General features: G+C 40.9%; 1 protein-coding gene across 5 annotated transcripts in view; it reads left to right on the top strand.

Annotated features, from left to right (window-relative positions):
• Nucleotides 1–912: 912 nt before the first annotated feature.
• Nucleotides 913–26,953, top strand: part of KLHDC1 (kelch domain containing 1) — a 29,226-nt gene continuing 3,185 nt past the window's right edge. Inside the window, exons 1-12 of one of the 5 annotated variants that reach the window (XM_061612618.1) lie at nucleotides 913–1,188; nucleotides 5,166–5,236; nucleotides 6,671–6,788; nucleotides 8,493–8,611; nucleotides 9,108–9,186; nucleotides 9,298–9,381; nucleotides 10,109–10,192; nucleotides 12,273–12,331; nucleotides 15,441–15,553; nucleotides 20,246–20,318; nucleotides 24,830–24,914; nucleotides 26,317–26,369. In XM_061612618.1, coding sequence (XP_061468602.1) covers nucleotides 1,063–1,188; nucleotides 5,166–5,236; nucleotides 6,671–6,788; nucleotides 8,493–8,611; nucleotides 9,108–9,186; nucleotides 9,298–9,381; nucleotides 10,109–10,192; nucleotides 12,273–12,331; nucleotides 15,441–15,553; nucleotides 20,246–20,318; nucleotides 24,830–24,914; nucleotides 26,317–26,369 — 1,064 coding nt within the window. In that variant the 5' untranslated portion in view covers nucleotides 913–1,062. Of the gene's footprint in view, nucleotides 1,189–1,208; nucleotides 1,545–1,594; nucleotides 1,745–5,165; nucleotides 5,237–6,670; nucleotides 6,789–8,492; nucleotides 8,612–9,107; nucleotides 9,187–9,297; nucleotides 9,382–10,108; nucleotides 10,193–12,272; nucleotides 12,332–15,440; nucleotides 15,554–20,245; nucleotides 20,319–24,829; nucleotides 24,915–25,509; nucleotides 26,132–26,316; nucleotides 26,370–26,953 lie in introns of those variants that run through there. The other 4 variants (XM_061612617.1, XM_061612619.1, XM_061612621.1 and 1 more) reach the window with 4 other exon arrangements.

Here is a 26,953-nt window from a genome sequence, read left to right as displayed (position 1 = left end):
AGGCCCTGTGGGACCGGCACCACTAAACGTCCAGCTTCTAATGAAGGCCAGTTGGGCCTCTGTAACATGGAGGACAACTAACAGCGCTCCTCTGGAGGAACTCAGCGATGGAGATGGGATAGAAGGGCTCAGGCAGTCCATAAATCATGCCGGATCCAAGCTGTTCAGGGCTTTGTATATCAACAGAGGAACCTTGAACCTAGTCTAGTGAAATCAAACTACAGACTTTGCTTCCTTAATCCTTTTCAGCAATGCTTAATTCCTTAAAAGAATATTAATCTGCTGGCACCACAAAGACTGATTTCGTTAAAATAAAGTCATGGATATTTATATAAAATATGTAAATATAACCTTTATCTCAAACTGTGTTATGACAGACATTCTGCCCGGCCCTCAGGAATCTTCCCAGGCCATGCCCATCACAGGCCCAGCTCCAAACCCTCCTCAAGTGTTTTCGTGTCCTTGAACTGTGATGAGGCCTGTTGCTTAAGTGGACTGGAGAGATGGGAAAGTGCAGAAACCTTTAATTTTTGCATAACTGGAATGGAGCCAAATGTACAAAGATAAGTCACGGGCAGGGCCTACCATAATAAAAGGAACCACAAACAGTAAAAGTGCAAACCATCCAGCCACAAGCATACCCCATTAAGTTCAACGGGGCATAACCCCAGGTAAAAAGGGCACAGGATTGCAACCGGTCTTAACGGCCGGCTGCGTTGAGAACCATTTTTAGGGTTGAAGTGTGAGCTATAAAAACGTTTAAACAAATAAGAGACTAATCCGTTTATTTCTACATTAATTTTTATTTATTTCCCCTCCGCTTCGTACTCCTTTTCCACCCAAAGCAAGGCTCTCGCACCCGCCCGAGGAGATTCCGGCGCATTCTCGTGAAGAGGAAGGGACGCCGCCGCTCCGCCCCTCGCTACTTCCCGCTCGACGGCAAGGGGAGCGCGAGAGGCGCGCTTGCGAGGCAGCCCTCCCGCGTTCCAAGCGAGGGGGCGGAGGCGCGCTGTTGCTGCGGGGACCGGGACGACGACGCGGCCACCTCCCTCCCCCTTTAAGATGGCGGCGAGTCCTCCTCCTCCTCCCGCTTCCCCGCTGCCTCAGCAGTTCTGCGCGGCCGAGGAACGGAGCGGGCATTGCGCCGTGGTGGATGGGAACTGTCTTTATGTGTGGGGGGGATACGTGGTAAGGCAGGAATGAAGGGGAGGGAAGAGGGCGACGGGAAAAGTCGGAGGTTTCGGAGATAAACGTTTGGGGACAGAGGAGGAGGACACGCGCAGCGCCTTGCACTTTTTCGCACCGTGGGAGGGATGGGTGAGAAAAGACGACGCCCGCCCCGCCCACCACCCGAGCAGTCGCTGAGGAGAGTCTGGCTCGCCTCAAGAGCAACAATGGGCGGGAAAGAAATAAGAGAGCGCGCGACGCCTGGGCGGGGGTTGTTTATCATAAACGCCGTCGCTGATTGGTTGCTGGTTGCTCGAGCGCAACCGCTAGCCTCTTTCCCTCCCCCATCTCTCACCCTCGCGAGCCTCAATTTAAGGGTAAGAGTGGGCCCTGGGTTCAAATCCTCGCTCAGCCACGAGGCTCTGTGTTTGACCTTACTCTTTCGGCCCCTAACCTTGCTGTGGCAATAGCATTGGGCAGCTTTCCCCAACCTGGTGCCCTCCAGATCAGAGGTTCCCAAGTTTCCTTTAGGTGATCTGTGGGTTTGTGGTTGAAGACAAGAGATGGCATTTATTGGGTCAGTGACCTCACAATAAATTGAATTGAAATTGACAAGGGATGGCACATCCATCACATTAAATGTTCATATTGATTTTTAATTGTGTCTTTATTTATTTTATTATATTTTACTAGGGTTACCAGGTTCAGGGCCTGAGACTGATCCTGTATCTTTAGAAAAAGAGACAGTCAGCCAAGTGCAGGTGTTCCTGCAACACTGTAATGGGAAAAACCACAAGGTGGAATTCTCCATTCTCCTTGCACAACTTTTAAAGATACAGAAGACCTCTTGGTTGCCAGGCCCAGCCTCCAAGGGTCTTCTGTATCCTTAAAAGTTGTGCAGGCGGAAGGGAGAATACCACGTTGTGGTTTTTCCCATTACAGGGTTGCAAGAACACCTGCACTTGGCTGACTTTCTCTTCTCCTAAAGATACAGGATCAGTCTCAGGCCAGGAACCTAGCAACACTAGTAGTCAGTGTTGTGGTGCTGGGTGAGGCCTAGCACAGAACAAGCTCAGATGTTTTACTGTTTAAGAATTATTAAATAAAGAAGCTTTATTTTATCCTCGGTCTCATCCTGATCAATATAATAATATAGCCATGCTAGCTTAGGCTGATGGGAGTTGTCCAAAACAGGGTCCCAGAGTGGGGACGGCTGTTCTAGAGGTGCATCTGAAAACCTTGTTGTACAGCTTTAGGCAAATACTGAAGATGCACCACTTTACCCTGGCCTTTGACACCTGAGACATATTTTTAGGACTCCTATTTTGTGATTCTGGTTGTTTTTAATGATTTTGAATGCTGTTATTTTAAATTGTTGTAACCCGCCCTGGGACCTTTGGGTAAAGGGCAGGCAATAAATGCTAATAATAGATCATTTCCTCAAGCCATTGAATTTGTGCAGCTGGCGATGGGTGCATTTGCAATCTAGGGATATCGTGAACTTGCTCATCCAGTCAGTTTTGCTGACTATGCTATTCAAACTCCACTGGCTTTAAAATAAAATTGAAAAATGCTTTGGGATTAAGGCTAGGGTCGACACATACAAAAGATTGAGGTGGCGGAATCTTGAGCTGGTGGAATGAACAACTGTACCATTTTTAATATTTCCTTATGTTAAACCTGCCCACAAGGAAAGAAATCACAATTGGCATGTCAGGAGAGCTCTCCACCAACCTACTCCTTGTGCTAGTTTTCTACTTACAGTGAGTATAGGGGCTTTCTGAGGGCATTCACCTCAGAACTCTTCCACCTCTTGCTGAATGCTTAGACCAGACCTTGAAAAGGGACATATGAATGACCTCATCTTAGGATGAATCCCTATGGCAAGAGAAGCCACCATATGCAAAAATGGCTGTGTGAGTAAGCCCTATGTTTTTTCCGCATGCAGTTCTGCTATAGCGGGTGAGGAACCTCAGCCCCAGGGGCTGGCCTCATGTGGTTGTCCAGGCTGTTCCTTGGCTCTCAATACTCTCTCCCAACCATACCCTCCCCTGGTACAACAGCCCTGCTTCACACCCTCGTGGAGTGTTTTTGCCTGGGGAAAATGTGTCCGAGGACTCTGATAATTGTTCTCTTGCCTAGATGGAGAATAGGGAGGGGTAGAGAGTGTATAGTAACTAGCCTACTGTACAAACATAAAATTTACATTTGTTGTTCCAGCTACTTCTGCCTGTTATCCTGCCCACCACTGGCATGTAGCCCCCACAGATTTGCCTAGAAGTGAATGTGGCTCTTGGGCTGAAAAAGGTTCCCCACCCCTGTACTTATGGTTAAAAACGGTTAATTCAGCTCCCTCAGCTACCTGCACCTTCCTACAAAGTGTACCTTTAGGCACAGTTTGTAGTTGTGCCATAATCCGAATATATTGCCCAAGTTTGATAACAAGGCATTGGCTGCAGATGACAATGCCAATAAATTTCCTGTTATATGATTGATACTCAGTTTGTATCATATGCAGGCTCTAAATCAAATAGTTTTCATCACCAATATCTGTAATCTGTAAATAGTTTACTGCTAAAATTCCGTAAACCTACTGTACACTTCACTACTAAGCAGATTGTTTCTGGAAACACTGAGATTTCCCGTGCTTCAGGAAACGGAGCACAAAACACTTTTCATTTCCTGGCTGTCATTCTTGTTTAACTTGTGCAATCCCTACAATTTCCCTTGTCATCAATATTTTGATCCTACGCCTGTTGCACTTCAACATCTGCCAGCCAGGTGAAAATATTACAAAATGAGCAGCATTGGAATTGTAATTTTTGTCAAATGAGGGGCATCAGTTGCCACCTCTACAACTTTGGTGTTCATTAGTAAGGTGTTCAAAGCTTTCAAATAAGGGACCTCTGGCAGCAACCACCTCTTCTCATATGCAAAGCTTCATCGTATAATTCAAAGAATTCTTTATAATGCACTTATTAACGGGATGACTTGGCATTATTTATTTATTTATGAGATTTGTTAGGCGCCCATCCGGCCGAGGTTAATCTGCCACTCTGGGCAACTTAAACCAAACACAAGTACATTCCATATAGACATAATCAAAATCCTAAAAATTAGAGATTAAAAATTAAAAGCTTAAACATTTAAGCCCCCCAAGATCTGCAATCTGCCAGCCTAAATTTGAATTTAAACCCCCACTGGAGGGATGCCATTTCAGTTGCACATATATAGTTCTTGGATCTGTGTGGATGTCACACTTATACACCTTTTCAGATAAGATGTTTCTGTGCAGCTAAAAGGCCACAGAAAAGGAATGAGGAAAGAGTGGTGGTTGCTCTTGTGCTGAGATCTGCATGAATAGGCGAGGAGCCAGTGGCTTGCTATGACTATAGTCTGTAGTATGTTTTTGTCCCCCTTTGTGCATGCACAAAAATCCTGCACTGATCTTAGTACAAAATAATTGCCACACCATCTGCTATGGTTTCTACCCATCCACTTCCAGAATCCTGATTCCCTTGTGTCAATCAGGCCATGAGATTAGGCGTTAAATGTCCCAGTTGAAGTGGCATATTGTCCAGGTTCTGATGCCTGAGATTTGCTGAAGGTCTTGATTGCTACTAATAATTTTCACAATGTGCTGTTCTTCTTTCAGAATAGAAATTACTACAAATTACATTTCTTTTAATCATATGTTTAATTGCTTTGGATGTTGGAAGTTACTCTCTTCTGCCTGCTTATGATTTGCTGCTGAACCAGACTTGATTCCATTTCCCCTAAGAGACCTTGGTGGAACTCTGAGCTGAGTATATTATAGGGAACTAACAAAACTCCTTGTTGCAGGGAGGAAATTCCGCAAGTATGCTGTATTACAGCAGTGCTTCAGCAGTCCAAATCACCTGTTGAAAAGCTATAATGTGAAATGAAAATTGACATTTTTATAGAAAAGGAGTTTTCATAGACCCTAATGAAAGGCTTGTATGCTTTTTTTTTGCTAGTCAATTGAAGAAAATGAAGTTTACTTACCTAATGATGAGCTGTGGATCTATGATATCGATTGTGGATTATGGTAAGTCACATTATTACTAAGAATTTTTCACAAGGTGTATCACGAGAGCCAGTGTGGTGTAGTGGTTAAGGTGTTGGACTATGACCTGGCAGACCAGGGTTCGAATCTCCACACAGCCATGAAGCTCGCTGGGTGACCTTGGGCCAGTCACTGCCACTCAGCCTCATGAAAACCCTATTCATAGTGTCGCCATAAGTCGGAATCAGCTTGAAGGCAGTACATTTACATTCTTATATTCCACAGCTTTCATACCTGTTGTAGAATCCTGATGCTAAATTCCTTATGTAAAAGTAAATTCCATTGATGCTAATGGAACTTCCAGATAATATGTTGGGAAATGGGTATCGATGTTTCTCCCTTCCTTTTTGGTGTATGACTGCATCTAGGGATGGAACCAGTAGTGGCTGGTCCATTACAGCAAATGGGGCACTGCCCCACCAACCTCAGCCAGTCCCCACCTGTTTGCCTTCTTACTTATAACCAGTCCAGAGGGCGGAGCTTCCTCTTCCTTATTCTCAGTGTTGCCCTTGTAGAACTTGGCAAGGAGGAAGATGGTGACAAAAGAATAAATAGTTGGCTCCACCTATCATTGGCTGTGATGAATCCTGTCATTGGCTCTGGCTCCCCCTACTGTTGGTTTATGCCCTATCACTCCCAATGGACACCAGTCTCCACTGGATGAAGTAGAGAATCTAAGAGCTCTTAGCCAGTGGGAGGGCTGCTTCTGTCTCCAATATATTTTTCTGCCTCCAAAGTGACAGACAAGTTATCTTGAGCACTGGAGCAGTCAAGTAGCAATTACCACCTGGTGTCAGAATACAGGCCGGATCAGAACAGCAACAGCTGTAAGATTAGCCCGTTCTGTAGAACCAGTCCAAAGGTGATGATTCAGTGGCCACACAGGTTCAGACCTTGAAAGACAGAGGTCACATATGTGAATGGGGTGTGCCTGGACATTTTCCTGATAGTATGCCAAGTTTTAGTCTGACTTCTTAGAAATCCTAAAATGTAACCTAGTTAATTTTAGAGTGAGGTATCAGCATACTAGAGGGAACCTGAAGAAAACATACAAGAAAGCTATTTACAAATTAATTTTAAGGCTATCTAGTATTATCTAGAGAGTGTTTTGTTTGTTGACGTTATAAAACCTTAGTGTCATCTTATGCATGCTGGGTATAGGATTAGAGCTTCTGTTTTGTCTTTATGAAGTGTAATAATTTAAGCTCGAGATTACTCAGATATACAGGATGTTCCATAGGAACCACATGGATTCAGGGAGATAAGAGTAGTTCTTGTTCAAAGTGATCACAGTCATGATAACATCACTTTTTTTTTTTTAACTTGCTGAAGGCATTACAGCCTGGCTTGGTTTTATTCTTTTGACCTTACTCTTTGATCCAAATTATGGGATTTCCTATGTTTGCTGAACTGCAGGTCAATGCATCTGATGGAAGGGGAGTTACCTCCATCCATGTCAGGAAGTTGTGGGGCTTGTATTAATGGGATGCTATATATCTTTGGTGGATTTGACGACAAAGGATACAGCAATCGGGTAAAGAGATTCCTTTATTTTTAGAAGTTTTCTAACAGTATGACCAAGCCTGTTAAGGATGAAATATTATATAATAGTGAGAATTTATATTGATTTAGAAATTTTAAGAGGAGGTTTGGATTTTATTTTCGCATGAATATAGCTGTGGCTAGGACTTGGATGTGCTCAAGTATTTGAACACACCCAGTGGAATTTGCTTTTTTTCCCCTTTTGAACAGTAGAACCTATATAAAAAAACCTGCTTTTAAACCTCCTCCTAGTTTCCATAAAAGCTGGTATAGCACATTGAGGAGGAGAGCCTGGCAGGGAGTCCAGAGTCTGTGAGTTCAAATCCCTGCTCGTGTCTCCTGGGCGTCAAGGGCCAGCTAAAGATCACCCCCACAGGGAGTGACTCAGGGGTTACGTGCCCTGCCACCTGTGCAGCTGTGGGCAAGCGGTATAGTCCCAAGGAGCCCGGCTGCCCCCCAGCTGGCAGTTGCGGACAAGGAAGGGGCTGGCTTGTGCAGCTGTGGCAAGCTGAGCAGGCCCTAGCCAGCTGGGGAGGACTAGCCTCAGAGGGAGGCAATGGGAAACCCCCTCTGAATATCACTTACCACGAAATCCCTATTCATAGGGTAGCCATAAGTCAGGATTGACTTGAAGGCAGTCCATTTCCATTCCATTAGTTTCCATAATGGTTTGCCATGTGATATGTGGGGTTTATGTTTGAGAAATACAGGCCTCACTGAGTGTGTGTGTTTATTTATAAAAGTATTTTTATACCACCCTCTCATAAAATATAACGTAAACACCTTTAAAGGCAACATAAAACATAAGAAAATTATAAGCAATACAGAACAATCCTTAAAATGAATAGCTAGTTGGGCAGTTCTGTGCATTCTGTGCTGCTACAGAAGAGGCACCAACTCATTCATGTTGATCTGAATTTGGTGACCAAATTGCTGGCCTGCCATTCAAAATTAATGTTAGGCTGCAGAGCTGCCTTTTGATGTCACAAGGAGTCTGTTGACACAGATGTGTAAGAACCCAACCATAAACTACTTGACTAGATTCTGTAGCTTTTTAAGATGGCCATCTCAGTAATTAATTTTGGTAGAAACTGTGACCAAACAAAGTGAAAGGTTAAGGCTTTCTGCTTCTTCCTTTTGTTTCCTCAGAATTCCCATCAGTGTTAAGGACACTTAAGGTTAAGGACAGCCTGATCCCGAGCAGTTAAAACCAGAATACATGGAGGTTTAAGACAGCTTAGTCCCATTGAAGTTAACAGAACTAGCAACCTGATCCCACTGGTCCCTGCAGGGAGCTTTTACTACACCAGTTCTTACTGTGGTATAAGCTAGATGTCCTCCAATTCTGTTTGAACTTTGGGCCCTGAAATCGCAGTAAGCTTCACTGTAATGGGATTAGATGTTGAAAGCGCTGGTATTTTCATGACTTAATAACTCACCTTGGCCTTAATGCAAAGGTAAAGTCAGATTCTAAACACAGTACAAAAGCCTTACACAATAAGAGGAAAAACACTGCTTTTTTATTAGCAAAGAAGTGCATTTAGAGAGTGGAAGAAGAAGGATTTAAGCCTTTTCTATTAAAACTATAAAGGAGTCAGTATTACTGTTTCTTGTCTGCAGACATCAATTTGCCAATTAGCACTTAATTTTTCCAGAATATTACTGTGTGTTGAAAGTGTTCTAATTTCCTTTTAAGCTCTATTATGTTAATTTGCGAACAAGAAATGGAACCTATTTGTGGGAAAAAATCACAGACTTTAAAGGTCAGCCTCCTACACCACGTGACAAACTTGCCTGCTGGGTGTATAAAGACAGGTAATTGACATGGGTGATTTCACAAATGGGGAGGTAGCATTAGCTGGTATACAGACCAGCTTGTAATTCTGTGTGGCTTCATGACCTTTGTCAATTCTCTTAATTTATATGTACTTCACTTAAAAAATGTGGATCATGCTGATGTCAGCAGCCCTTAAGTTATTCGTAGGGCATGGCGGTGGATAGGATTATATCCAAGATATTAAAATATTCTTAAATGACAATGGCTGAAATATTCACTGACTTACAAAAAATAAACTAAAATATGAATTCATATTTGTGTTTTTCTCTACTGATTGGCCAGTGCTTTGATGACATAAATGTCTTGCTTGGTAGTTCCTTGCACATACGTGGGGGTGGGGGTGCACACACAAGGACAATAAAAGGAGCTGATTGCAAGTGTGCAAGAACTCTAGTGGAATTAGATTAGGGCATCTAACACCTCTTTGTTTTAATGGCAAGGAATTAATTGAAAATTTTAATTCTAACTTTTTAGGCTCATCTATTTTGGTGGCTATGGCTGTAGAAAACAAAGTGAGCTGAGTGATTGTTTTGATGTTCATGATGCATTTTGGGTAAGGAATCTGTTACAGTTTCAAATAAAGAGGACCTTGTGCTTGATAGAATAAGGCTTTTATAGTCTTTTATTATTCTTTTCCCCTCATAATTCTGTTCTTTTATTTTAGGAAGGGCAGATATTCTGGGGATGGCACAATGATGTTCATGTTTTTGATACAACTACGCAAACTTGGTATCAGCCAACAATTAAAGTGAGTTTTATTTGAACTCTTTGGTTTGTTGTTGACACATTTGGTTATCATCCAGATGCTTTCCATACAAAATCTCACATTTCCTTCCTTATCCTCTTGGGTTGATAAGAGTATTCTGAATTCTTTTGTATTTATTTGTTCAAAGTATTTTTAGGGCAACACCTTCACAAAGTGGTGTGCATACCGGTAAATTACAACAAAGATATATTAGCAAAATCAAATTTGCAGTCACAAGTATTTGAAAGCAGTTCTAAGTCACAACAACAACCCATTGCAGCCTTAGGAAAACTCAATAGTGAATTAAGTGGTTTTAAGGCTAGTTTTAATGCTTGAACTGAAGAGGCCAAGCTCAATCCATGCAGAAGTATGTTCATAACTGCTGTCTTCTTGTGCTAGCCAACTTGGTTGATCTTACTGGTGGGCACGTCCGAGTAGGACCCTCCAATGCAGATCTTAATATGCAGACAGGAATCATATGGGAATAATTTAGACAATGTTATCCCGAGCTGTTTAGGGTTTAGGTTAACACCACCATTTTTGAAGTGGTCCTGGAAACACTGGCAGTCACTGCAATTGCTGCAAGATGGATGTTGCATGTTCTGACTTTCTGGCCTGCACCTAAAGGCAGACAGCTGCATTTTGCACCAATTGAAGTTTCTGAACCATCTTCAAAGGCAGTCCCTCATAAAAGGTATTACAGTAGTAATTCTTTTGTGTTTGCTTGTAGAGTGGAGTTCCACCTCAGCCTCGAGCAGCTCATTCATGTGCAGTCCTAGGAAATAAAGGTTACGTGTTTGGAGGACGTGTTTTGGTTTGTATTTATTTAGTGTTTGCTCTTTATAAAAAAAAAAAGAAGGGAGAGAGGTGTGTGACAGTGCTCAAAAAGGAAAAGCACACAGCTTTGAAATAAAAATAAATAAATAAGAGATAGTACTTGAAATGGTGAGGTGCTGCTGTGAGGGAATAGAGAGACTTGCTCTATTCTCTTCTCTTTTTTCCTTGTAAAAAGGGTTTCTCAGGAGCAAATGTTTTGATAAGTGGGTAAGCAGTCACCCCTTGCTAAACTAACAACGTTCCAAAATTGCAAAGGTATGTGGTGGGAAGATTGTGCATTGTTATGAGTGACATCTTGAACGCAATCCACAGATACTGTTCCCAAAAGTATACATATCATGTAAAATATACATGTCACATTTTGTGCTTGTTGCTCTTCTAGGTAAAAAATTTTGGATTTTAGTGGGTACTACAGACTGGTATGCCAGTGACCAAATGCAGCAGGAAAAAATACAAAAATGCATGTAATGTTTAGCAAGATTAGGATACAAGTGTTTCTATGTCTGTTGGTGCCTCCAGGAACAGAGAGACAGTAGGGCCTCGCTTCTCAGCGCCCCGCTTTTTGGCTTTCCGTTAATACGGTGCCAGTGGGGCGATCAGCTGGAGGGGGGGCTGTCGCTCCCCACACTCCAGCTGATCGCGCCGGAGGAGGGGAAGATCAGCTGATCCCCTGAGGAGGGGAAGATCACCTCAGGGGCGGTCAGACTCGCGCACTCCAGTTGATCATGCCGGAGGAGCGGATCTGATCTTCTCCTCCCCTGGTGTGATCAGCGGGTTAGGCTCCAGACCCCCACCCTAAGCTGATCCCATTTTTGGCGGTTTTCGCTTTCCGGCCGGGGTGTGGAACCTAACCTGCTGTATGAGTTGGGCCCTAGTGTAGTATGCTTCTGAGTATCAGTTGCTGGGGAGCATCAGCAGGAGAGAGGCATTGTGTTTGCGCCCTGTTTGTGCACTTCCCACCGAGACATCTGGTTGGCCGCTGTCTGAAGCAGGATGCTGGTCTAGATAGCCTTTTCGTCTGATCCAACAGGGCTCTTCTTATTAAAAAAAAACATTTAGGTTGTATTTGAAGTTGCTGCAATATTTTACACAAGAATAATAACAGATATGATCCCTGCTGATGTGAGTGCAACCAGTGCACAATGGAGGGATTTTTGCTATGGAGCATCTTTTCCTCCTTTCCTCATTTTCTTTGGCCAGAATCTACAACAAGCAGGCAGCATTCTTCCTATTCCCCATCCATCCCTTCCTCTCAACACCATGGCTCTGGCTGGTAATATACCAGAGGTGGAAGTAAATTTAGGGCCAGACCATAAGTTGGAGAGGGAGGCCTGGATGGGAAATCAGAAAATAGGAAGCCCACCATACTGAACTGCACCACTGGTCCATCTAGCACAGTTTTGTCATCTCTGACTTGCAGTGGCTCTCTGTGGTCTCCTGTTACCTGAAATCCTTTTAACTGGAAATGAAGGGCTCCAGCTGCTCCTTTGGAGTAATGACACCAAAAAGGAAGAAGGAGCGTTTCACTGAAGGAGCGTTTCTTCTGTGTATGCTCAGCTGTGTTTGCACAGAGAAGGGTCATGGCCTTCAATAGTAAATATTTAAATCGTTCCCAAACTTTTTATCCATGCCACCTAAGAAAATGAGCTTGGTTCTATTTTGCTTGTTTCATCTTAATTATATACCCTGACTTAGCCCATGCAGGCATTCAATCTATGTGAAGACAGATACACATGAACTCATCTCCCATCTTTCTTTAATGCAGAATTCCCCAGCCTGAATGCCTCCAGATATTTTGGACTACAACTCCCATCATCCTTGAGACATGCTGGCTGGTGGGGACTCATAGGAATTGTAGTCCAGAAACATCTGGAGGGTCCCAGGTGAGGGAAGGTTCTTTAATCTATAATAAACACAGGTCTCTTTTGAAACAACAACAGTATTCTTATTTGGAGAACACTCAGACTGAATATAGTACTCTGCTTTCTTTTAAAAATCATTCTGGAAGGCTGTATTGTAATATTAACCTAATTAAACTTTTTTTCTTTTTTCTACAGCAAACAAGGATGAATGATTTGCACTCTTTGAATTTAGATACCTGGATTTGGTCAGGACAGTAAGTTTTTCTTCATGTGACTTCTCTATTGCATGTAGCTGTTCATGTTAATGAATTGTAATTTAGTCTAGAATATTTCCATAGTGAATTTATTCCTGAATATTTCCACATTTTTCTTTCACTTTGAATTTTTTGAAGCTAAAAATTACTCTTAGCTAACCTTAAAAAAACAATGATTTGTGACAAGAGAATATGTTGTTGTTATGTGCCTTCAAGTCAACTACGACTTATGGTAACCTTATGAATCAGCGACCTCCAATAGCATCTGTCATGAACCACCCTGTTCAGATCTTGTAAGTTTAGGTCTGTGGCTTCCTTTATAATCAATCCATCTCTTGTTTGGTCTTCCTCTTTTTCTACTCCCTTCTGTTTTTCCCAGCATTATTGTATTTTCTAGTGAATCATGTCTTCTCATTATGTGTCCAAAGTATGATCACCTCAGTTTCATCATATTAGCTTCTAATGATAGTTATGGTTTAATTTGTTCAAACACCAATTATTTGTGTTTTTCGCTGTCCATGGTATCAGCAAAGCCTCCTCCAACACCACATTTCAAATGAATTGATTTTTCTTACCCACTTTTTTCACTGTCCAGCTTTCACATCCATGCACAGAGATTGGGAATACCATGGTCTGAATGATCCTGACTTTGGTGTTCAGTGATACATCTTTGCATTTGAGGACCTTTTCTAATTCTCTCATAGCTGCCCTCCCCAGTCCTAGCCTTCTTCTGATTTCTTGACGTGGTCTCCATTTTTATTAATTACTGTGCCGAGGTATTGATAATACTTGATAATACTTGCCAAGTTCAATGTCCTCATTGTCAACTTTAAAGTTACATAAATCTTCTGTTGTCATTACTTTAGTCTTTCTGACATTCAGCTGTAGTCCTGCTTTTGTGCTTCCCTCTTTAACTTTCAACAATATTGGTTCCAAATTATTACTGATTTCTGCTAGTAGTATAGTAGTGTCTGCATATCTTAAATTATTGATTTGGGAACCAATCAGTTTCTCCACATTCTGTCCTTACAGTAACCTCTTGTCCAGAGTATAGGTTGCGCATCAGGACAATCAGATGCTGTGGCATCCCCATTTATTTTAAAGCATTTCATAGTTTTTCATGATTTACACAATCAAAGGCTTTGCTGTAATCTATAAAGTACAGGGTGATTTTCTTCTGAAATTCCTCGGTCCATTCCATTATCCAATGTATGTTTGCAATATGATCTCTGGTGCCTCTTCCCTTTCTAAATCCAGCCTGCACATCTGGCATTTCTCGCTCCATATATGGTAAGAGCCTTTGTTGTAGAATATTGAGCATTGCTTTACTTGCATGGGATATTAAGGCAATAATTTGATCATTACTACATTCCCTGGGATCCCCTTTCTTTGGAATTGGGATATATATTGAATGCTTCCAGTCTGTGGGCCATTGTTTAGTTTTCTATATTTGTTGACAAATTTTTGTCAAAATTTGGACAGATTCCATCTCAGTAGCTTGCAGCAACTCTATTGGTATGCCATCTGTTCCTGGTGATTTGTTTCTTCCAAGTATTTTAAGAGCAGCTTTCACCTCGCATTCTAGAATTTCTGGTTCTTCATCATACAGTTCCTCCGTGAATGAATATGTCATCTTTGCATCTCTTTTATATAGTTCTTCAGTCAGTGTATTACTTCCATCTTCCTTTTATTTCATCTCGGTATGTCAGTGTGTTCCCCTGTTGATTATTCAACATCCCTACTCTTGGTTTGAATTTCCCTTTAATTTGTCTAATCTTTTGGAATAGGGCTCTGGTTCTTCCCATTTTGTTGTCCTTTTCTATTTCTATACAATAACTGTTGTAATGGTTCTCTTTGTCCCTACGTACTAGGCGCTGTATTGTTGCATTTAGGGTTCTGACCGTGTTTCGATCTCCTTTAGTTTTTGCTTTCCTTCTCTCTTTAGCCATTTTAAGAGTTTCATCAGTCACCCACTGAGGTCTTTCCCTCTTTTTAACTAGAGGTATTGTCTTTTTGCATTCTTCCCTGATAATGTCTCTGACTTCACTCTATAATTCTTCTGGTTCTCTGTCAACTAAGTTTAAAGCCTCAAATCTGTTCCTTATTTGATCTTTATATTCTTCTGGGATGTTATTTAAATTGTATTTTGGCATTATGATTGCTTTGTTCTTCTTCTTTAGCTTTACTCTGATTTTCAATATTACCAGTTCATGATCTGTACCACAGATATAGAAAACAACAATACAACTTATAGGTACATTTCTTTGGATTGTGTGGAAATCAGTTTGACATCTCTTTGAGCTTCCTTTATCCATTCATGAGATTGGGAAAAGTATTTTTTTTTAAAAATCAAGCCAAAAATGTTTTTGGAAGAAGAAATTCTGCAACAGCCAATTCCATTATATTTAAATGGTTTGTTGAGATTTAGTTTGATGTTAATTCATTACTTTCTATTGTTCTGGGCTTCAGTCCTAGTGAATTTATTAGTTTAAATATGCAAGCCAAGGTTCTGAGGTGCACACATCACTTTGAGCCCGTGAACAGGATCTATAACCTCCTTCTCACCAGTATCAGATAGCGCTTTTGTCAGGAGCCAACCTCCTTCCGCTGCTATGGATTCCTTGTTATGAAAGACAAGAAGAGTGCCCAGGCACATGAGGTAGATCTTAGGATTTTCATGGATCTAAGGATGTCCAAGACATTCTACAAAGAAGCAAAAACATTTTGAGAAATAGAAAATTTCCTATTAGCCCACAACACTGACAATCAGCTTTAGCTTTCTGCACACGATTTCTTGAGGTGCAGCTTGGGAACTGGTAGCTGCCACTTGGCTTTGGCCTTCTGACAGTCAGGTAGCCAGCTGAAAGAAACCCAGAAAGGAGTTTTGCCCCCAGCCATCTAATATTTTGAAACATCAAGAAGGACTCTCAGTTGCAGTGCTGCAATAATTAAGAACTCTCTAAGCAAATAAACGGACATAAATGCTGGCTTCAGAAAATAATCCCTCCCCTAGCCAGAAAGATGCTAAACTGCCCACCAAAAAGTTATTTCGTTTGCTTCTTGATTTATATATATATGCCTTTGGGTTTTTGGTTGCTTTTCTACTTAGAATTTGTACAAATGGAGAAAAACCAGAAGACAGATCGTGGCATACTTTGACTCCTGTAACGGATGGTAAACTTTTCCTGTTTGGTGGGCTGAGTTCAGACAATGTACCCTTAAGTAAGTAGCTTGGTATTCATTTATTACTATCACTTTACTCACTAGTTCAAAATTGTTGAGTCTACTATGCAATCGGAAGGAAGTTACAACTGATTGATTGTTTGGATTAATGAAGTATAACGTTATAACTAATTAATTTTTGTCTGCCAGTGAATTGATGGCACAACAGCAGTGAAAACCCCTATACCATCTTGCTCTAAATATGATGAAAAACAAAGATAATATTTCATTCCAGTTTTTATCAAAGTCTAGTCAATTGCACATTTCAGTGAAACTGCTGAGACTTCCCTTATTCATCTAGAACTGTCAAAGGCCCCACAGAGAACAATTGGCAGGATTGGGAGAATGGAGGATGGGTTACAGATGTTGGGGAAGGAAAGTTTTCCTGAAATCGCTGTCAGTCCTGTGCCCAGTGGTCCTGTTAGTGCTTCTGCAACGGAGAGGAGGAATGTAGCCTGCCTCCATCATTGGTACCTAGCCCAGACTTATAAGTTGAATAGCCAGGCCTTAATGAATCTGCTGGATAGAGATGTGAAATTTCCGGAAATTTAGAAGCCATGGAAAAAACCATTTTTTTTTCAGAAAAAATTTTTTTTGGAAAAATTGAAAAAATGCAATATTAAGAACATAAGAAGAGCCTGGTGGATCAGGCCAGTGGCCCATCTAGTCCAGCATCCTGTTTTCACAGTGGCCAAACAGATGCCTGGGGGAAGCCCGCAAGCAGGACCCAAGTACAAGAACACTCTCCCCTCCTGAGGCTTCCGGCAACTGGTTTTCAGAAGCATGCTGCCTCTGACTAGGGTGGCAGAGCACAGCCATCACAGCTAGTAGCCATTGATAGCCCTGTCCTCCATGAATTTGTCTAATCTTCTTTTAAAGCCATCCAAGCTGGTGGCCATTACTGCGTCTTGTGGGAGCAAATTCCATAGTTTAACTATGCGCTGAGTAAAGAAGTACTTCCTTTTGTCTGTCCTGAATCTTCCAACATTCAGCTTCTTTGAATGTCCACGAGTTCTAGTATTATGAGAGAAGGAGAAGAACTTTTCTGTATCCACTTTCTCAATGCCATGCATAATTTTATACACTTCTATCACATCTCCTCTGACCCGCCTTTTCTCTAAACTAAAAAGCCCCAAATGCTGCAACCTTTCCTCGTAAGGGTCGCTCCATCCCCTTGATCATTCTGGTTGCCCTCTTCTGAACCTTTTCCAACTCTATAATATCCTTTTTGAGATGAGGCAACCAGAACTGTACACAGTATTCCAAATGCGGCCGCACTATAGATTTATACAACGGCATGATATCGGCTGTTTTATTTTCAATACCTTTGCTAATTATCGCTAGCATGGAATTTGCCTTTTTCACAGCTGCCGCACACTGGGTCGACATTTTCATCTTGCTGTCCACTACAACCCCAAGGTCTCTCTCCTGGTCGGTCACCGCCAGTTCAGACCCCATGAGCGTATATGTGAAATTCAGCTTTTTTGCTCCAATATGCATAATTTTACACTTGTTTATATTGAATTGCATATGCCATTTTTCCGCCCATTCACTCAGTTTGTAGAGGTCTTTTTTGAGCTCTTCGCAATCCCTTTTTGTTTTAACAACCCTGAACAATTTAGTGTCGTCAGCAAACTTGGCCACTTCACTGCTCACTCCTAATTCTAGGTCATTAATGAACAAGTTGAAAAGTACAGGTCCCAATACCGATCCTTGAAGGACTCCACTTTCTACAGCCCTCCATTGGGAGAACTGTCCGTTTATTCCTACTCTCTGCTTTCTGCTTCTTAACCAATTCCTTATCCACAAGAGGACCTCTCCTCTTATTCCATGACTGCTAAGCTTCCTCAGAAGCCTTTGGTGAGGTACCTTGTCAAACGCTTTTTGAAAGTCTAAGTACACTATGTCCACTGGATCACCTCTATCTATATGCTTGTTGACACTCTCAAAGAATTCTAATAGGTTACTGAGACAGGACTTTTCCTTGCAGAAGCCATGCTGGCTCTGCTTCAGCAAAGCTTGTTCTTCTATGTGCTTAGTTAATCTAGCTTTAATAATACTTTCTACCAGTTTTCCAGGGACAGAAGTTAAGCTAACTGGCCTGTAATTTCCGGGATCCCCTCTGGATCCCTTTTTGAAGATTGGCGTTACATTTGCCACTTTCCAGTCCTCAGGCACGGAGGAGGACCTGAGGGACAAGTTACTTTGTTACTTAAGGAACATCAAATGTAATTATGTACAAGTTGGTTCAGCATAAAATTATCACATTTGATATATTAAAAGTACATTTTATTCAAACAATTATTACAAACTGAATTTACTTTTTAAAATTTTTACTTTTTTTGTAACAAATGGATCTACAAGATCCTGAACTGTAAGGAACACCTGAACTTTAAGGAACCTGTTTCGTTTTTCCAGTTTATGAGGAGCAGGCAAAAAACAATTAAAAAAAAACAGAAGAAACCATCAACATTAATAACAAAGAAAATTATTTATGTCTCTGCTAGTCCTCCACGGTGTCAAGCAGACATAAATCATCCATTCCCATAAAAAGAACTGAGAAAAAAGGGGGACCAAGAGTCAATGAAACATTTTATTCATCATGCTAAAATATAACATTCCATAATCCATTTTTTCTTCATTTTTTTCCAATTTTTCCAATTTTTCAGAAAAAAACAACCAAAAAAGGCTTTGGGAAAAATGGGGAAAAACTTTTTTCCTGAATTTTTCAGGTTTTTTTCCAGGCCTTCACATCTCTACTGCTGGACAATTCCAGAGAGATAAGGCAGGGGAATCTTTCACAGAGTCAGATCTGACAGTTTCCTCAAGGTCACGTAGATGGGAGAAGAGATGGATGCAACTTGAGAAATCATCCTCTTTTCCCAGGAGAAGCCCCCACCCTGCTTCTAAGACTGGAAAGTGCTAGATTTAGTTTATACAAGTAGAGTGCCCCCTCATCTCTTTTATTTGGAGTGTCTTGGGATGAGAGCTATGTTGCGACAACTTTCCATTGCTTCCACAAGCCTGGTTGCACCTGCTGGTGTTCTGTATCCTGATTCATGCCTAGAATGTTTTGATGCTACATTCCTGTGCTAACCTCTGGAATAAAACTCTGCAAAATCTAGTCTTCAAGATCTGAGTCTGCTTCTCTTGTTGGGAGCCAGGAGAAGAATTGCAGGCAGCTGGAGATAAAACCAATGTCAGAAATATTTTTTTAAATGTTTCTTAAGTTCGCAATTTCAAACTTTTCATTTGTGAGTAAATCCATTTATCTGTGGAACATATTTTCAAGTACAGGCATAGGATTAGTTTTTATTATTATTTATTTAAAGCACCTTTATCCTGCTCTTCAGACAAAAAAAGGCTCCCAGAACAGCGTATAGATGTCAACAATAAGTTTCTGCCCGCAGGCTTGCAGTCTAAAAGCATGGTAGAAAAGGAGATGGAAAAGGAATTGAGAAGAAAGAGAGAAAAAGAAAATCCAGATGCTATTTTTTAGTTAGTTAGTGAGAACGTAGGGGTCAGTCCAAACCCCTGGCTGGCAGTGGCAGGGCGTTATAGAGTGGTCCACAGGCCCAACCAGGACTGGGGGTGAGGGACGTGGAAAAATGCCCCTTCACTGTGAAGAGGCCTGGATTGGGCCCATTGCCAACACGTGACGACAGCAGGGTCAGCACAGGATCTGGCAGATTCTGTGCTATCCCCCTCCCCTTAAACATACTGGTTTGGTTGTGTTTATATTGGCTGCCAGCAGCTGACCTACCTTGGCAAGAGTGGAATTCCCCCAACAGTGGACCTGGGGGAGGGTTGGACAAAGGGACATTTCTGCCCCACCCAAACCCCTTCCAATCCAGCGGGCCAGAAGTTTGGATTATTTATTTATTTATTTATTTATTTAAAATATTTATACGCCCTTTCTCCAAAGACTTGCTCTGTTAGTTAGGTCTTTTAGGCTTTCTAAATCTTATGTGTACACTTACAGCCTGATCTTTATTTTTGGAAGCCATTGAAAAAATATTTTGTATTATTTCATTTGAGAAAGAGAAAATGTTTAAGATAACCTTTCCTTCTGACAAAATTGCTTTGAGTTCTGGGTACTTTCCATCTCCACCCTATAGGAGTTTTGAAAATACCTGGGCTATAACATGCTACCCCTGCCTCCCAAGATGATTTTCTTGTCTGCCTGTGCAGGAGAAGGAAGAAAACTTCGGCCTAGTCTGCTGCCCATCACAAGTGGGGTTTTCAGCAGGCAGAAGGGAGAAAATAGTATGAAGAAGAGCTGCCACTTAGCCCAGCCAAACTGAGCTTGTGTTCGCTTGCAGGTCATGCAGATATGCAGAATGCTTGTGCGATATCAGAGCGGTCCTGATCCAAGGAACCATGTCACTAATTCTGTGCTCAAGGAAAAAAGACTTCAGATTTGTTTTTCTCATGTAGCAGTAGCCCCCCCCACCTGGTAAACTGCTTTTGAAACTGAGTGATGATATGGCACACATGTCAACTGTTTAAAGCCCATTGGGCTGGTACGAACTGCTCTTTGGGTCCTGGCTAGGATTGCCCCAGTTTTTCATATTCAGTATCGTTTATTTCATGTTCAGCACAAAACATAATATATACATGGCCACTTACTATCAATGTGTGCTTTTTAGGAAAAGAAATAACATTAATCTATGCATCTTTCTTTATTTTCAGGTGATGGTTGGATTTATGGTGTTGCAACAAACAAATGGCAACAACTTACATACTTACCAAAGAGCAGACCTAGGTATAATAAATTAGTCAACATTTGCTGGAATTGAGGAAAGTATAAATAGATAATTGTGTAATGTTCACATGTATAACATTATTGGCTTGGATCCAATGATGCCCTGTGCAAGTACTACCTTCTGTTCATGCAAGGGGGTGGTCCCTGATTTCCACCAACTCCTTTTCCCACAGCATGCCATATCAAATGCTGTTCTGTAGAGCCTCTGACCCGCAGAAGTGGGTTTGAAAGGGGCTGCAGTGAGAGAGAGGAGGGAGGAAAGGTCTGTTAGACAAGTGGAAGTCTGGTCACAGTTCATAGGATCCAACCCATTATATTTTTTTCAAAAAATGAATTGTACCCGTTTTCAAGCTTGTGTTTTCAAATAACTTATATCTCTATCTGAACTATTAATATAATTTCAGATATTTTCTAGATGATAGCAATAACGTGTCAGTAGGTGAAGAATTTTGTTTAAATAATATTTTACTGAATTTAACCTGTCAAAAACGTACAGCCAATGGACATTTATTTGAATGTTTAGATTTCCATCCTATCATATTTATTTGGAAGAAAGTCACATTGATTTTAGCAGAAATTGCTTCCTGGTTCACGATGTGACCATGACAATCTTAAAGTCCTGATTCGAACAAGCATCTATATGTGGAAGGAAAATGAGGAAGTGAGATTGCATCCACACATTATATTTATTTGTGTGTGTATGTATGCATGTATGTATTTATTTATAGGCCACCAAATAACAAAATGTTGCCCAGATACATGTTTGCAGAGGGCCTGCATGTTCAGCTTCAGGAGTGTAGGCCCTATGCAAATATATCAATATTAAACTAAAGGCTGAACGGGTGCCCTCAGATAGATGCATCTACACTCCTACATCACAAGTAGCTTCTACACAGACAGAAGGTGATTCAAACTGAGCCAAAGAAACTATCATCTTCCCCCCTCCCTTTAATCTGATAAAGTTTTTTTCACCCTGAGTCTCCAATTATGTAATGTTTTAAGCAGCGTATGCAGCAGCACACCATAACTACTACACCTTTTGATGCTTAGATTTTCTACCATTAGATACAAAGTGAGTCAGAGTGAGCTCTTCATTGCTCCTGTGTGATTTTTCGTTTAGATACTAGAAATTCAGACATGAGGGGGTTTGCCATATGTCAGATTGCACTCAAGCAAATAGAAACAAAAAATATATACACAGGTCCTTCTAAGCTGTTCTTCTATCCATGCCCTTTGATCACCAATCGGCAGGGATCAGTAACTGTGACCCCATGGCCAAATCTGCCCCTTTGAGGAATACTACCATTCCCAGGGGCAAGAGATGTGTGTGGAAAGTCTGGCAGACCACTTTGGAGCTGTCCACTTGCCTCCATCCGTGTCCTTAGGGCAAGCAGCAGAGATGGTGACCCTCTCCAGGGGATCAAACTTTACCTTTTTTTAACAAAGTTCATCTGTGATTTCCTAAACATGTTTACTTTGAAAGAAGTTCCACTGCAGTCATTGGGACAAAGTATTGATTCAGACATGCTTACACATAACTTGGTATTTTGTAATCTGAAGTCTTACTCTGTGTCTCAGTGCAGACATAACTTTCTTGATCTCCTAACCATGTTTATTAGGAGAACCCCGCAGGACCATTCTCTCCTACATATTCATCCCTTCCTTTTTTTAATGAATCATGCTGCAGTGTTGAGTCTACGCTGATATTAGTGTTCACTATGGTTAGCTCAAATCAGAACTTGCAAACCTGTTGTTAACCACCGTTGCCATAGTAGCATTAACATTGGTACAGATGTAATGTTGCACTAAAAAAGAAGGAAGGAGAAATTAATGTGCAGGGAGAGGAATGAGTGCTTGAGTCTATGGGGCACTCCCATTCTCCTCACCATGGTTAAGCAATCAGGAATTTTACATTTATAATGTGAATATGTTATATCTGAGGTGAGGTGGGTGGCTTCTAGAAAGAGAGCCTTCTTGATGGTGGTACCCCAGTTGTGGATCACTCAGAAAGATTTGCCTGGCACTACTTTATTATCCTTTTGATGCCAGGCCAAGACTTTTTATTTTCTAAAGCTTTTTAGATACAATTTTAATCCATATATATATAAATTAACATTATTTTTGTAAAGAACCCTGGGAATGTAATTAAAGGGTGGTATAAAAATGCTTATATACATAAATAATTATCCAAGCTATCACTCTATAACACTTCATGACTTGCACATGAATGTATGAATGGCATTCACTGAAAAATTATGTGTTTAGGGAGATGCCAGTGATATGAACGCTTTGTCTGTGGTGTTAATATGTGATGGTTGTTTCAAGTTATCACTTGGCATTACAGCCAATGTGTTGGTAAACGTCTGTGTGTGAATCTGTTGAGTACTGGGGTGTTAGCCCCTTTGATTTCAGTAAGATTTAAAACAGCCTGGGTTTCTCTTGGCTGTGCCCATCTGTTAGCACATCTAATGTGCGAGCCTTCATTCTTTTTTTTTTGATAGTGTGGCCTCAGCTGTCACTCCTGTTGCAATATTGCCCCCTACTGAAAAAATATTTAGCCTTTTCTTTATAGAAAATACCTCTACTTTATAGTGTCCAGTTATAATTCAGAGCATTTGAATGATAACAAGCACTATAATTCTAGATGGAAGGTTTATTTAAAAAGATGACGTTAATCTAGCTGATTTATGATGCAAATAACATGCTTTATTAGGATGTCTAGGTGCTAAGTTAGAGCAGCTGTGAGAGGACATAAACTCTGTCAGTCTGTAGAAAAAAGCATCAGGTTTCAAGCTAGGAGTCAAGGCACAGAGTCAAGGCAGGAAAGGCTGTCCAGTGTTCTGCGATGATCCAGTCCAGGCCAGAGTTTTCCTAATGCAGATAAGACAGAGGCAGACCTATCAACAGGTATGAGGAAGAGAACAGGTGGGATACAGTTTAGTGTAAGGAGAACAGTGCATAATTGCTGAAATGAATGAAGTAAGAAGTGCTCTTTAGTGCTGTGATCTTGCGCATATTTTTGCAATAGTTAAATAAACAAAAGGGGATAAATTCTGTAATCCAGTTGACCTCAGTGAGTTACACTTGGTCAGTTAATTTTTCTAAAGAAAATTCAGCTCAGCGCAGTGAAGCTCTCATAAAAGTATTTGAATTGGTCCTATTTTAACTCTTGTATCTACGCATACCCATTTGTTTATTTTGCACTAGCATGTGCAAAAAGAAAACTTCTTCCCTTGAGCATGATTTTGTAAATGGTTAACATTCAGAAAATTTCAAGTCTTGGAGGATGTAAAGGAGGGATGGGAGAATGCCTGTTTTCTTTGACACCTGTTTGGGGGGGGGCAAAAGAAGCTCAACATAGCAGCTCACTCTGTATTTGTGGAAAGCTGGTATCTAAACTAAATTGCGCTACTCTTTTTGTCCATTTTTCTGCGCAAGGGCGGTTTAAGGTGATACCATTTAAGCAAATTCCCTCTCCATGCTTGTCTGATTCCACTGAAGTACAGTACAATTTGGCATGGTGTCTACCTCCAACCTATATAGCTGACAAAAAGCAGCACAGGCAGCAAAGTCCACATGGCTTACTTCCCACAGCGAGCATGAGAGAGACTGTGAGGATACGGGACAGGGGAGGGAGTAATGGTACCTTCTTTGTCCAAGAGATAATTCCCCAACTCTCAGTTATGCACTGCAGAAGTTCCAAGAATTGGTGCCTGGCTTTTCCCCCAAGTGATTCTGAATGAAGGCCAAGAACTGTACGAAACAAAAATTATTTCAGGTCGCCCAGTTTTTAAATTGTTGCCATGCTTACCCTGAAGGTCTTGCTATTTTGATATCCCTGCCAACTGTTTTAGGATAATGCTGAGCGACTGCTAGACCGTTAGTATCGGTCACAGATAAAAACTAACTTTTAGGTCAAGTCCATGTTTATCCTGGCAGCCATTTTGAATTGTGCTTGCTGAACTTTTTGTTCTATGTTCACAAGGCAGCTATTTTGATTGCATTCCTCATATTTAAATCTGTCTTGCTGATCCAGAGTTGTATTATTATGAGCATCATTTTAAGAATTGGAATACATGTATAGCTAAATGTTTACTAAACACTTGAGTTTGTCAAAAAAGTAAGCCCACTCATGGTAAGCAGTAAAAGACTAGCGAGTTCTTAATTCATAGCTTTTCATATTTTTTTAGGATCTATTTTGAGTGGACAAGTTAGTTTGTGCTGAGAGACAGCTCCATTCAAATCTATTTACCGTGCAATGGAGATTAAGGGAGGAAACCCATACAACAGCCTTCACCAACCTGATGCCCTCTAAATGTTTTGGAATACAACTTCTATCAGCCGCAGCTGTGCTGGCTGAGGCTGATAGGAGTTGCAGTCCAAAACATCTGGAGGGCACCAGGTTGGTGAAGGCTGTCCTACAACATATACTAAACCCTTATGATAAGTATCTGAAAACTTTTTAATGCGCAATTATTTGAGAATGCATTCTAACTATAATATATTTTTAGATTGTGGCATACAGCCTGTCTTGGTAAAGAGGGTGAAGTGATGGTCTTTGGAGGAAGTAAAGATGACTTGCATTTTCTGGACACGGTCAGTATATGTAATACTTGATAAATAACATAATAGCACTAATAAACCTTTTAATTCAGGGGTTCCTAAACTGTGGTTCATGGACCACCACTGGTCCATGAGCTTCATTGACTGTAAAAACACAATTAAAAATTGTCCAGCACAGCGCATTACAATTGCTACAACAGGCAGGAAAAAAATTAAGTGGTCTGCCCAGATCCTTAGCAATTTTCAAGTGGTCTGTGGGGAGGGGGGAAGCTTGGGAACCACTTTAAATTAAGATTATATTTATTTTAATGGAGATAATTTAAACAAAATTTGATCATTTGGGAGGAGTTTTGATCCTTCCTTATAGACTTCAACATTATGAAACAGAAAAAGAATTCATTTGTTTGTATTTCATATTATGTTGATTTTACGCATACAGTGCATGCACATTTTGACTCAAACATGCAGTTTCTCTAAGGGGTCATTAGCGCTACTTAGTGCAGCATACTTTTCCTATATGCAGATTATTACTTAGAGAAAAGCACTCATCAGCATTTTGTGACTGGTACCACCTGTTGAGAAGCTTTTGCCAAATGTGTGATTGTTGCACTATTGTTTTATCCAACAGGGGAGTGATTTCTGTGTAGGAAAAGTGTAACTACAGTCAGATGGAGAGGCTGTTCTTCATGCCCCAATACTGTCAGAAGTATGTGAGAACAATGGAAAGGGCCTTCTTGGCTGCAATACTCAGGATGTGGAACTCTCTATTAATATTCCACCATCTTCTGATAGATTTTGTTTTTGGCAGGCCTTTGGCCTGTATAATTTTTGTTTTTACTCCTTTCAGAGATAGTTTGGTACTATTCCCTCCCACCTCTGCTGCTTCTTAATGTGCTATATTTTAAAAAAAAATCTTTTTAAAAACTTTTTATATATGCAACTGTTCTTCATGTGTTTTATTGCATTATAAATCATTTTGGGATGCCTCATGGAAAGCAATTCATAAACGTAGTAGTAGTAGTAATGGCTGTATTCAACAAAGTAGTTCTGTCAGTGCAAGGACTTTTGTCTGTGCAACAGAACTTTCCCTCCTTCTCCTCTCCCTGTGCAACTCCTAAATCTGTTATTTGGCTTCCTGAACCCTCCAGAGCAGATTGGGGGAAGGTGCATGAGGAGAGGGAGGGGAGGTTCTGTTGTACAAATGGAAATATTTCATTGGATCCAGCCCAATGTTTTTAAGTACCTCATTACAAAATTTAGTTGTTCTTGATTATATTATGTTGCTGTTTTTATTAACTGTTGCTGTTGCATGTTGTTAATTATTTTCTCTTATTTTTAATTGCATATATTTTAATGGCATGTTTTTAATGTATGTTATGAATATCTTTGTAGCAAAGAAGGTCATAAAAATTTGAATTTTTTTGTTTTTGCTTAGGGACACTGCAGTGATTTATTAATTTTTCAGACACAACCATACTCACTTCTCAGGTGAGCTGAGAAATTATGTCAAATAAGAATATTGTAAAGCCTTCAGTAATTGGGTTTTTTAACAATTTAGCAGCAGTATGTTCCAAAACATTAAGAGGTAACTGTCCTGACAGAGCAGCTTCAGTGTGCATGCAGGGCCACGGACACACATGGAAGTCTGCACATGCAATGGCTGTTCACATCTCTTCAGTGGGAATCAGGGAATGGTCCACCCACAATCTGATGATTTCCTGTGGTATGTAGCGCATTACCTGACATGGAAGGGAAGGGGGCATCCCCTGCACCTTAGAGCCCTGCAGAGCTGTGGATCATTCCTGAGGGGGATAATTATGTTCTGCAGATTTCAGAGAACCTTATGTTCAGTGAAGTGTTGTTTTATGTACACCCATTGGCCTCAAACCTGAAACCACTTATAAAGCACTGTGGGACTTGAAAAAGTTGAAAGCATTTCACATTCACTTTTACCATCCTTGCAACCTCTCTGTACATAAGTCAACATTGTGGTTCCCATATTGCAGGTAAGGGACTGAGGGACAGGCTGCATTCAGTTGTCAGTACCAAACCATGGCCTGTCTGTCTTTGTT

Source organism: Rhineura floridana, chromosome 2, assembly GCF_030035675.1.
Source record: "Rhineura floridana isolate rRhiFlo1 chromosome 2, rRhiFlo1.hap2, whole genome shotgun sequence".
Lineage (NCBI taxonomy): Eukaryota > Metazoa > Chordata > Lepidosauria > Squamata > Rhineuridae > Rhineura > Rhineura floridana.
Note: the sequence above shows the minus strand (reverse complement) of the source record. Positions and strands in the feature narration are given on the sequence as shown.